This window comes from Platalea leucorodia, assembly GCF_965183815.1.
Source record: "Platalea leucorodia genome assembly, chromosome: 8".
NCBI classification, from domain to species: Eukaryota; Metazoa; Chordata; class Aves; order Pelecaniformes; family Threskiornithidae; genus Platalea; species Platalea leucorodia.
In genome coordinates, this window is record NC_138830.1 from 54,619,034 (window position 1) to 54,631,347 (window position 12,314).

Genomic DNA, 12,314 nt, shown 5'->3' on the forward strand with positions numbered 1-12,314 from the left:
AGGGAGGCGACAGCGGAGGCTTAACACACACCCCCACCGCAGGCAAGACCAGGAGCAAGACAGAGATACCAGGCTCTCCCCACCAGAGATAGGACACCCCACCCATTCCAACCAAAAACCACATTGCAAGAGAAATACAAAATATAGCACTTTAATGGGAGGAAGATAAAAAAATTACAAAAAAATTTAATAAACCTCAGGCATAAAATAAATAGGCAGCTTAGTAGCACGCACACACGTGCAGTCCTGGTTCGTGTCAGCTGCAAGGCACAAGCCTCGTGCCCAAGCAGCTGCCCGGTGCTGGGTGCACACACAAAGCGTGTTAACGAGGATTTACACATGGATGCAGCTGCCTGGTCACGCTTGGGAGAGACCAACACATGCATTTGGGAGGGTGAAGCCAACCTATTCACACTATGCTGCAATCTTTAAAATTAAAGATATTCTATATTTATATAAACTCTGTCTCTAGTTAGGAAAAATTAAGATTCCTAAATTCTTATATTCAACATTTACATATATAACCTCTGCATTGGTTTCCAAGTTTCAAAGTACTCTGGTAGACAGACATATAAACCTTATAGCAAAAATAAAGAGGAATTTGAGAAGGTTCTCTTTGGAAGGCATACCCTATCCTCCATCAGCAGGACTCTTTGGGGGGAAAAAAAAAAAACCAACCCTGATTTCTGGAAAGAATTTCCTACATTTGAGCACTTTAAGGCTTTTCCAAGAGTCACCTCCTACCAAACCGCTGTTCTCAGCAAGGTCCAAGTTGCAGACCGCTGGGACAGGTCGTTATAGCTGTTGATTTTCGGTTCTGCTTGACTGGCCATTAACAAAGGCAACAACACAAAGCACTCCCAGCCCTGACCTTCCCACACAGCTCAGATGCTACCTCCTCCCCCTGCCATTAGCTATAGACAACAGTACTGGGGCTACCCTGCTTGGTACAAAAGTCACTTTTAATCAGTAAAGTGTCTGTAGGACAGATGCTAAGCATCTGACCTACTTTCTCATGGCAGTTTTCACTGCTGTATTTATACAGACTCTGGACTGGAAACAGCAAAGAACAAAACCCAACTTTCTAAAATAAGAATTTAAGCACTTATGGAACCAAACTGGGTCTAGATGAACCCAAACCACCACGCTTTATGTCTGCGGAGAAGGAGGCTCAGACAGCAATCTGTTGGTTTTCTCTGAAGAGCGGCCGCTGGTGCGTCGCACAGATGTCCTGGAAGATCCTGTACACCTGGTCGTGCTGCGTCTCATCAGCTATGGGGAGCATGGGGCTGCTGCTGCAGGTCTTTCCAGCCTCTTCCACCACCTGCCTGACACACAGCTGCTCCACCTACACAAAAAGAGAAGTCATGAAGACACTAAATGAAGAGGAACCTCTTTGGGCATATCCCACTACCCCAGGCAGGAGGGTATGGGGTGGGAGAGACACAGCAGAGCTGCTGTGCCCAACAGACCCAGGTGGCCAGTGCCAGCCAGGCCAGCAGGTCCAACTCCACAAGCCACCTTGGCAAAGCACCTCTAGGAAAAAAGGAGCAGTCACAAAAACTCCTCTCCCAGCAGAGCTATAGGGAGGTGAGGACAGGCTGGGGGATGTCCCAGCACATGCAGAGTGATCCTCTGGTGCAGACACCCAAGGCAAGAAGAGGTGATCAGGTCAGAAAGTTGTGCAGGGAGGCATAGGACCAGTCTCTGAACTTGTAAAATCCCCTCCAGGACTTCACAGACATGATGGGTCTCTGCTTGCTCAAGGGTGGATGCAACACTCCCTGTACCCTCCATGCCATGTCCCTGCTGCCACAGCCTTGTTGGCCCAAGGGGGTCCCACACTGGGTGCAGGCTCCAGAAACACCCTATGCATTGCCCCAAGGCTTTGAGATCCCAGAATTGCTTCAGCTTCTCCAGGGAGAAGTTTCTGGCCAGAGCCATGAGGACCTCCCCTCTCATCCCATCCCCTCCTTCACCCTCCCACAGGTTTCCCAGCCCCACTGCTGTCCACCATGGTTGTTCACTGCATCTGTTGACTGCTCAGCTTGAGGCTGTCCCTTAACTCAAGCATTCCAGGGATTTATTCCCCCATTTCCCCACAGGAGAGGGCAGAGGTCCCAGTGCCAAGAGGCAGGAACAGGAGGAAGAGAACAGATTTCCTAGTGGTTTAGAAAAGCTTTTACCATTTGGGAGCTTTGTTTGCAAACACGATCTACCCAGATCACGGAGTCTCTGACAAGCAACAGCCCAAGCACCTCTCGGGAGGCTGTGGATAAGCCGATATTCATGCCACATTGACCACCCAACCAATTCAGGCACCCCAATGGTCTGTGGCTCCAGGGGTTGATGCTAGAGCCCTGCTTGGGCGGGGGAAGAGGGCAATATGGTCCAGACAAGAGGGGGAAATTCAGCAACAGAGCTCCAAAGGGCAGCCCTCCTTACCTGGACAAGGATGAGCTTACACCGCAGAGGCACGGCGTCTGGGAACTCCTCTCCAAAGCACAGTAAGACTCTGCTGTCCGGGAAGCGGCCCTGGTTGTTGTAAAAATGCTGCAGCTCTGCAAGGAGAGGGGAACAGTTGGAAGCTGCCTGCCACAAGCTGCCAGCTTCAGGACCCAGCACCCTGCTGTGGAGGAAAGCTGTGGGCTCAAGAAAAGCCAGCTCTCCTGTGCAAAGCCTCCAACCAGGAGGAGTTTGCTAGTGACACAAGGCACCAGATTGTTCCTTCCTAGATCTGGTAGCATCAGCTACTCACCCAGAGCACTTGGGTAACCCATTGGTGATGGAGAGTGATGACTCCAAAGTGCTCCAAGGCCAAGGGCTCCCCCCTTTCAACCCCACCAAGTGCATGAAAAGAGGGAAATGCTCCTACAAACCTCTGAAGAACAAGTTGGTGTCAAATATCTTCACCACCTCATCCCGGTCCAGTTTGTTGGGCCTGTCCTTGTAGACCATGGTGTTCCCGCTCCAGAAGACCCTGCCCTGGCACAGCCTCTTGATGAAGATGCCCTGCTTGTTGCTGTGCAGCAAGACACCCCTCTCCAAGTGCCCAAAGAGCTTCCTGGTGATCTGCTTCTGGCGGTCATTCTGGATGGCATCGGCCGAGGGGAACTGCACATGCTCCAGGGCATCTGGGGCGTACAGCTTCTCGCCGTGGCTGGAGGGCTGGCTGAGCGAGATCCGGCAGCCCTCGGTGCATGAGGTGGTGATGTGGCCCACCAGCCTCCCGCCGTAGAAGAAGCTGATCACCATCTGGGAGTAACCTGGGAGGGGATGGGCACATATACAACCCATCAGGAGAAGACAAACCCTGCCTGCTCTTTACTGCAATACCCAAACTCCATGAAAGCAGCAAAATTTCCTGGGAGCAAGTCTCACTGGATGGAGGAGACTTTCTACTTGCTAGAGGACATCTCCTGCAGCACTCAGCCTGGTAGCAGTGCTGATCAGCAAGCTAGAGCTCCCAGTACTGAACGCCTTCCCCCTGCCATTGCTCCACACTTCCCTTGCTGCGGGCAGATCTCCCCACGCTAAAGGCATGGCTGATCCCAGCATCCCAGGGCAGCCCATCGTGCCAGGGTTGTGGCCACAGGACAACAGGCAGGATGTGTGCAAACCCTGTGGATGCCCAGGAGGGCAGAGGACCTCCCAAACCCAGAGCAAAGCCTCCTCCAAGGCAGGCAGCAGAGTCAGAGCCACCTTCTGCCACTGCACACATGAGGCCAAGCTCCAGAGAGGCTTTTGATGGCCACAGTCTACAACCAAGCAGGGAAACGGCCTTACCTGAATGATGCTGCTCGTAGCCGGAGTATCCGTTCATCAGGGGCAACGCTGTGGGCAGAGAAACCAGAGCTGTGCCTGCGTGCCCAGCTCCCAAACCCCGGTCCCTGCCTCTCCCCTCCACCAGCCCCCTGGTTTTCTCTCCCAGGCACATCAGGCTTCCCAGCTCCCACACAGGAGATGCCAGCAAATACTCCCAGGTGGATTTAATCTTGTGCAATGCACACTCTTGGGTGCCTGCTACCAACCACAGTGTTCATAATTAGTACTTTAAGCATTCTTAATAAGACAGATAATACAACTGTTGTCCATTATCCATTGCTGTACAGTAAGTTTTTTCTGCTCCGGACAAAAAGCTCAGTCCCATTAAACACTGCACACGCTGTCAGCTACTTACCGGGGCTGGGCTGCTGCACCCACCAGTCGGGTATCAAGGGGTTTCTGCAGGTCTCCTGGGGGGGTGAGGGGCTTCTCTTGATGATCCCCAGGTATTCGTCGACACAGGGGGGCTGTGCAAGACCAGACATAGAGATCAGAGCAGGTTTGATGCCTTGGGCAGCCCCTGCCCTGCACAGAGACACTCACAGTGCTCAGAGAGGGTCCAAATGGCAAAGCCAACAGGATGCCAGTGAACTTTTTTTGGTTAGAAAGAGCAAGTTTGGCATTCCCCAGGCTGTACACTCAAATAACACCCTCAAGAGCCACTGAGCAGAAGCAGCCCAAGGTGACACGGCCGAGAAGGGGAACAGAGCTGTGAAACAGCCTCAGTCCCCCAGCAAAGGTCTCGCCTGCCCAGATGCAAATCGAAAGCATAAGCCATTCATCAGCAACCGTGTCCCAGCACTGGCTCGCATGAATGAGCTGCAAAACCCAGCGTCGCTCGCCAGGCCAATTCCCAAAGCTTTGCAGACTGAATTTTAGGAAGGCAACACTTTATCAGGCAACTCCCTGCCATCCATCCACCTCTGGCCAAGGCAACCTGCAGCCACGGTGAAGGCTTACCTCTTTAATGAGGTCATCGATTGCAGAGGAACTGCAGTCCATCTCCGTGACGTCATTCAGGCTGCTCCCGTTGGCAATGCCCGCTTTGCCTGGAAGGAGAGGCCCGGGATGCAGTGAGCACACCCACCCCCCTGCCGTGGCTCATCTCGCCGCTGGGTTTTAGAAACCCTTCACCCCGTGAAAGTTATGAAACCGAGAACCACAGCACAGCAGAGCCATGTAATGGCACCTCGGGGCGGCTCGCAGCCCCCTCCAGCTCCACCCAGAGCTGCTTTTCAGGACCAAAAAAAACAGTTTGCAACCCATTGCCCCAGTGTACGGTGACCAGCAACAAGGCAAATCAAAAATCCAGCTGGTAGCAGAGACAGAGCTAGAGCAGAGGGTTGGGTTTTTTTTTTTCTGAGCACCCCAGAGACCGAGGCTGCTGCTGCCGCTGCTTCTCCTTTTTCCACCAGCCGCCCCGAGCACAGTCACGCTGCCGGTGGGAACCTGCAGTGCCATTTGCATAGCAGCGGCATGCCCCCCGTGTGAACAGGGCTGGAGGAGACCGAGATGCTAAAGGCAGATTTCCTGACAGTGAGATTTTTTTTTTTTTTGCAAGTTTTTACTTTAAAAAAAAAAAAGAAAGAGTGCACACACACACCTAACCACAAATAGAGAGATACTTAGCACGACCTGCACTGCACCGGACATTGCAGCAGCAACTGCTCTCTGTGAAATTACTGCTACTCTAATCACTGCTGGCAAGAGAAGGGATTTATTGCAGCTCCCTGCCATCCGCCCAGGGCAGGCATTGGCAGGACAAGGGGTTGGGGGCTCAAAGGGGGAAAGGATTTTGGATTGGCCCCTACAACATTCTTATGGGATGGAAGGTCACGCAATGCTGCAGTTATCTCCCATTTCCTAAGCAGCTGCACTTATCCCCCATTTCCTATGCAGCTGTTTTGGGGGGTAGAAAAGAAAAAAGCCTGTCCTTCCTCCTTCCCTCCCTGCCACCACAGTGACACAGGGGACATCTTCTGCAAAACAGGACAAGCAAAGCATCACGGCACAAGAGCAGCGTCTGGCCAGGAAGCTCCGCTCAGATGTAGGTCAGCAGTGCAAGCCCGTGGTTACCCACAGGGCTGACCTGCGCCTGGGGGTCAGTCCTTTATCGGGGCACTCACATTTCTGTTCCTCCTCCGGCACGATCCTGTAGACCTTGTAGGGCTCCGAGATGTCCAGCTGGGACCTGTCTGTCACCTCCTCAAAGTCGGGGCTCTTGTTCAAGGCACAGCGCAGTCGTGTCTTCCACGTGGCTGGCTCCGCTTTGTCACCTTCTTTGAACTTGCCTTTGAAAACAGCCCAGGCCTAAAACAAAGCAACAAAAAAAAAATCCTCCACGTGAGCTCTGCAAATCCCCTCAACCCCTAGAGCAAAGGAGCTGGGGCTGCAGAGAGCATTTTGCATTTTGCTCTCCCCTTGCACCCTCTCAACCATCCCATGTGTATTCGCCGTTTCGCTCCTAGACTGCAGCCACGTGCACAGCTGCCACACGTGGGGACGCAGGTATCTGGGTGCAGAGCAGCACCACCTGCCCCAGCAACACACCCGGGTGCAGGAAGGGCTGCAGCACCCGGGTTTTAAAAAGCAGAGGTCAAGATGATAAGATGTGGCTTCATCTCTGCACGGACAGGTCAGGAGCTGCTGGGGATGCGAGGAATCACTGCTGAAGCAGTGGTGTTCCTAATGACCTGGTAACACCTCCATTAAAAAAAAAAATATCAAAGTAAGCCTCATTTTCCAGCTCCTGACTAATAAGTGAAAGCTGATTTCTTTTCAAGATCAGAACATCATTTATGCTTTTGGTGGGAGAATACATTTTACCACTGAAGGAAGACTGCAAAATATGTATAATGAAGACTACAAGATAAGTATTATTTTTTAAATATTCATTTTATAGATATTTAAATATTTAAAGATGGCTGAATTCAATGCCATCCTCACAACTCTGCTCCTGAACCAGCCACTAACCAGCTGTCACTGTCCCAAAAGCAAACTCGCTCACCAATACAGATATTTGGAAGTACGGGCAGAGAGAAAGGAATTCCTGGGGAAGAGCCTGACCTTTTTGGTTCAGGATGGAATTTTCCAGTTTTTCCCCCAAAACTGGAAATCCCCCCTTTTCAGTGAAATCCCAAACTTCCTTCCTTCCTGCAGAGTCCTTTTTTTTTGTAAATCCAGGCCTTTACCAAGACTAGCCTGATAAGAAGTTTAGAGCCAGTCAAAAGGAGCACATCAGGCTCCTTCTTGTGTCAGGCCAGGATTCAAACATGCTGAAAACAAACCTAAACCTGGCAACAGCATTTGGCAAAGAGGAACAAATACCCCCAAAAGAGCCTGGGAGACCAATTGTGGGGTGAATCATCTCCTGCAAGGGTTAGAGATGCGAAACCCACAGACAGCGTGGACATCTCCCACCAGTGGGACTGTCACCAAGGGAAAAAACAGCATTGCCAAGCCCAGAAACTGCGGAGAAAAGGCATTAACCATCTGTCCCTACCTTGAAAATAGAGGCATCCACCTCCTGGTTGTAGTCCTGCTTCCCGGCGTGTTTCCACGGGATGCGGAACATGGTTTTCTCCTCATTCTCCCAGATGAGCCCAGGGTACAGCTCGCTGTCGATCTGCTCGATCAGCCACTGCCGGAGCCGCCGTCCTCCGTTGCGGTCACACATCCTGGATGGAGCAAGAGGTCCAAGCCCCGTTAGCTCCCCAGCACCGTCCCACCACAATCGGGGTACAAGGGATTGTGCCGTATCGGCACAAAGTACCGATGTGCTTTGCCATATGCACAGCTGGGAGCAGCACTGCCCGCAGAGACAAGCAGCTTTCGGTGGCTCTGCAAGTCCCACATGCCAACATCCATACATTAAAATGCCCCTCTGCTTCTTTTAGAATGAAAAAAATCAAGGCAATTTCCTCTGAATTACTACAAATTCTTCCTCCAGCTCTATCAAAGCTCTGCTCACAGAAACAGGCTGACGTGGTGCTCTGCTTACTCCTTTTTTTGCTGCAGGATAAGTCACATAGGAAGCAGAGGGACGGGGTTTAAAGCACCCAGTTGTGCTGTCACCTGAGCCAGTGACACTGGGACAGGCCATCCCAGGGCAGCCACCCTTTAGCAGCTGCGGGAGATGGGAGCCAAGTGCTGTCCCCGGCTGGTCTCGGCAGAGGGGTCTGCCCCAGAGGAGACGGCAGCCCCTCTGACCCGGCACCGCCTATTTGGGGAGCAGGCACTGGTTCCAGGCAGCACCCAGAGCCACCGCAGGGATCGGGGCCGCACAACCAGTCCTCTCGAACCTAGGACCAACGCCTGGAAGGAGCAGGTTGAAGTCACACCACCATGGCTGGGGGATCTTGAGTCACTTTTAGCCAAAACCACTGGGTGATTTCATGAAGGAGCCAGCAAAAAGCTTCTCCAATCCAGCTGGAAGGAAAGTGCCAGGCTCAACCTTCCCGGCATCCCCTGTCACCTCCCTGGCGAGACCTTCAGGGACCTCAGGAGTTGGTGGCCTGGCAGATGTGACCAGCAGCTCCAGCATCAGCCCTCCAGGCCTTTTGGGCTGACAGCCCTCCTCTAAGTTTTACAGAACTACCTCTCCTTTATTTTTTTTTTTTTATTTACTGCCCCATGGGAAAATTTTGGGGAGAAGACAAGGACGCTCACAGCTCCCAGACCTGGTGGTCCCTGCTTTGCCCTGAGCTCACACCAGCTCAGTGCCACCAACTTCTGTCCCTTCTCCACTGCTTCACAGCAGGACACACAGACCTCCCTGGCCACCTGCAGCACAGCCTCTGCTTTTAGGGACAGCAGCAGCTAACACCACCAGCCAACACAACGCCGAGGGCAGAGCTCTGGATGGCAGCTGGATGCCCCACAGCTCATCCCCGGAGGGATGGGGACACACACAGCCTCTCTGCTGCTCCCGCACCGAACACCTCGCGCCTGGGTTACGCCAAAACGAAGAGCCTCAGAACTGCATGCTGAAACAGGACTCTTCTCTAAATCAGCCCGTTTTCTAGAAAGCTTGTTCCCATCGCTGGCAGAGCCCAGGGCTCCGGTTCCCCTCCACAAAAGGCTGAGCAAGCTCTTCAGCAACACCCGCCAGCACGCACAGGACGCGGCCGAGGAGCCCTGCACCGGCCCCACGCCAGGAGGGACGAGCACCCAAAAAACGTGGCTGGAGGCAGCAGCCCCGCACCATCGCCCCGCAACCCGCCGCCCACCTCTCAGCTCTCCCGACTCCATCCATCCCGGCCGGCTTTTGCCTTCAAGCAACGCGGGCAGCCCCTCCCGCAGCCCCAGCGCCGCTCGGCCCTTGTGCCCCCCGCACGCACGGGGCCGTGGGTGGGTTCATCCCGCGGGTCCCGCATCCCCAGCGCCCCACAGCCCCTTCCCCCGCGCCCCAGGACCCCGCAGGGAGCGCGGTGAGGCCGCGGATACCGGTACCTTCGCTCCGCGCCGCTGCCCGCGCCGCCCACCGCGCCCGTCTTTTATAGCGGCACGGGAGGGGCGGGCCCGCCAGCGGCCACGCCCCCGAGACGTCCCGCCAATAGGCAAGAGAGCTCCGTGCCCGCCCCGCCCAAAGGGGAGGAGTCTCCGTCTCCGGGCCGCCCAACGGGGAGCCGCCCAGCGGGGCGCGCGCGGCCGGCGCTGCTTTCTGTGAAGCTCGCGCGCCTTTCCGAGAAATCAGCCGGCGGGGCGGGGGCGGGGCAGTGGGCGTGGCAGGGGCGTGGCAGGGGCGTGGCAGGGGCGTGGCAGGGGCGTGGCAGGGGCGGGGGCGGCGGGCACCGCCCAGGGGGGTCCCTCCCCAGCCGGAGCATCCCGGGCGCTCCTGCCCCGTCTCCCACCCGTCTGCAGCCCCCGGAGGGTCCGGCCCTGGTGCCGGCTCGGTCCAGCCCCGGGCTGAGCTCAGCCTACCAAGATCGGTCCATCCCCAGTCCCAGACCAGTCTCCCCAGTCCCGCACCAGTCTTCCCAGTCCCAGATCGATCCATCCTCAGTCTCAGACCAGTGTCCTCAGTCCCAAACCAGTCTTCCCAGTCCCAGACCGGTCCATCCCCAGTCCCGACCAGTGTCCCAAGTCCCAGACCAGTGCCCCCAGTCCCAGACCAGTCCACTCTCAGTCCCAGATCGGTCTGTCCCCAGCCCCAGATCAGTCTCTCCTCAGTTCCAGACCAGTGTCCCCAGTCCCAGATCGGTCCATCCCCAGTCCCAGACCACTCTCCCCAATCCCAGACCAGTCTTTCCAGTCCCAGATTAGTCCATCCCCAGTCCCAGATTAGTCCATCCCCAGTCCCAGACCAGTCTATCCCCAGTCCCAGACCAGTCTTCCCAGTCCTAGACCAGTGTCCCCAACCCCAGACCAGTCCACTCCCAGTCCCAGACCAATGTCCTCGGTCCCAGATCGGTCCACCCCAGTCCCAGATCGGTCCATCCCCAGTCCCAGACCACTCTCCCCAATCCCAGACCAGTCTTTCCAGTCCCAGATTAGTCCATCCCCAGTCCCAGATTAGTCCATCCCCAGTCCCAGACCAGTCTATCCCCAGTCCCAGACCAGTCTTCCCAGTCCTAGACCAGTCTTCCCAGTCCTAGACCAGTGTCCCCAACCCCAGACCAGTCCACTCCCAGTCCCAGACCAATGTCCTCGGTCCCAGATCGGTCCATCCCCAGTCCCAGATCGGCCCATCCCCAGCCCTAGACTGGTCCATCCCCAACCCCAGACCAGTCCATCCCTGGGCAGTTTCCAGTTCCCTCCTGGCTCAGCCCCTGGTGCTGGATCCATCCCTCCCTCGCTGTCCGCAGCGGGGATCGGTGCCCCGGCAGCGCCCAGCAGCCCCAGCCCGGCCCCGACGTACCCAGCCGGGGCCGCTGGCCATAGCAGAGCGTAAAAGACCATCTGCAGCCTGACTTCAGAGGGGGTTTTTTGGGATTACCAGATTACACACACATTTCTTGGAAGAAAACCACAATTACTCCCATGTGGGTAATACAGAGAAATAGGAAATGTATGGAGCTGCACAGATGGTATAATAAAAATAATGATCTAAGGTACACAACCTTTACTGTCATTTATAATAAATAATGGCTGCAATAGCCCTTGTTTTTAAACACCCGACTGATCCTAATCAGATCCCCCCTGTGAGATTTGGGGAGAGCCAAAAACATCTTTTGCAATCAGATGCGGTTAGGAGGGTTATTTCTTTTTTTTTACCGAGAAACAAGTTAAGCTTTGGAGGGAGGGCTTGTATCGCCAACCCCCACGGCACCGGTCCTGCCTCCCCGCACCGGCCAGAGACACCCCCCCCAGTAAAAAATTGTTTCTTTTGTAAAATTTCTGGCAAATTCGGGATATTTTAAAGGGGCTTCGTATAATCAAGCCTCTCCATCCCCTCGTCCACTCTGGAACCCAACGAGTTGGAGACTAATTGCGACCCTGCTGCCAGGAGGGTGATTCCATCACCTCTGGCTTCGTTTTGGCTCCACAACTTCATGGGCAGCCTGGCAAGGCAAAAATCTAAATTCCCTGGGGCAAGGAGGATCCCAGCAGGAGGAGGATAAAATAAAAAAAACCCTTAAAATGGGTTTTTCAGCCGCTCGCGGTGCTGGCAGCAGCGGGCTGGAAGGGAGCGAGATGCCCCGCAGCCCTGCCAGCGGCTGGCAAGGGAAAATACAAAACACACCCTGGGGCAGGCAGCAGAGCCGGGAATTTTTTGCAAACTATTTCCCTGTGTGCGAACAACACCCTGGGAAGCTCATTCACACTTCAACAGGGCGATTTTCCCTGCACCAGAGGCACCAGGCTTTCGGGAGGGCTGATGCGGTGCGGGAGAGCTGAGCAGTAAAGCGTGCAGAGCTCTCAGCAATGTAGGAAGAAGTGGAAATCAGCCCGGTTTTACCTGCTTCAGGGCTTGCCTTCCAGTGCCCAGAAGTCCTAAAGCCACCACAGGTCCCACTGATGTAGGCCAGAGTGGAAAAATATATATATTCGCCTGGGACACCCCTCAAATTTGGGGGAAATTGGGCTTAGGAGATGCTGTTTGGGCAACGGTTGTTGCCATGACCCCAGGCATGGGTGATGCAGCAGCTTATGGGAAGCACCCCTTGTGATTCCCAAAATCAGGGGGATTTTTCCAGGGGTAACAGCTGCTTTGGTGCTGCTGGGGAATGTTTGAGTCCTGGGATGCTTGGTCGTGGGACGGGAAGGAGCACGGCCATCCAGGCTGGCACAGGTGACGGGACGGCAGCGCTCCACAGAGGTTATCACACCTTCTGCAAACCTAATCTCTGCTTATCACATATCTCCAATGACTTCCTATTAACACCAGAAACCAACTTTCTTCTCTTTTTTTTCCTGTGCACAAGTTCCATTTTTCTGCTTCCTAAAATGATAACGGAGGCATTAAACACAATATTGACCTGGTTTGCTCGTCTTCCCTTCAGTCTGCTCCATCAACAGCATTTATGGTCCTTGATCTCATTAATTTC

At 54.5% G+C, this 12,314-nt stretch overlaps 1 protein-coding gene across 1 annotated transcript; it reads right to left on the reverse strand.

Annotated features, from left to right (window-relative positions):
• Window positions 1-201: 201 nt before the first annotated feature.
• On the reverse strand, window positions 202-9,285 carry IRF8 (interferon regulatory factor 8). Its single transcript, XM_082321006.1, has 9 exons — window positions 9,277-9,285; window positions 7,328-7,502; window positions 5,952-6,135; window positions 4,786-4,874; window positions 4,181-4,292; window positions 3,787-3,834; window positions 2,880-3,266; window positions 2,446-2,561; window positions 202-1,348 (listed from the first exon to the last, which is right to left on the reverse strand). Exons 2-9 carry the CDS (start codon window positions 7,499-7,501, stop codon window positions 1,172-1,174), a joined length of 1,287 nt encoding a protein of 428 aa, XP_082177132.1. The 5' UTR covers window position 7,502; window positions 9,277-9,285; the 3' UTR covers window positions 202-1,171.
• Window positions 9,286-12,314: the final 3,029 nt, after the last annotated feature.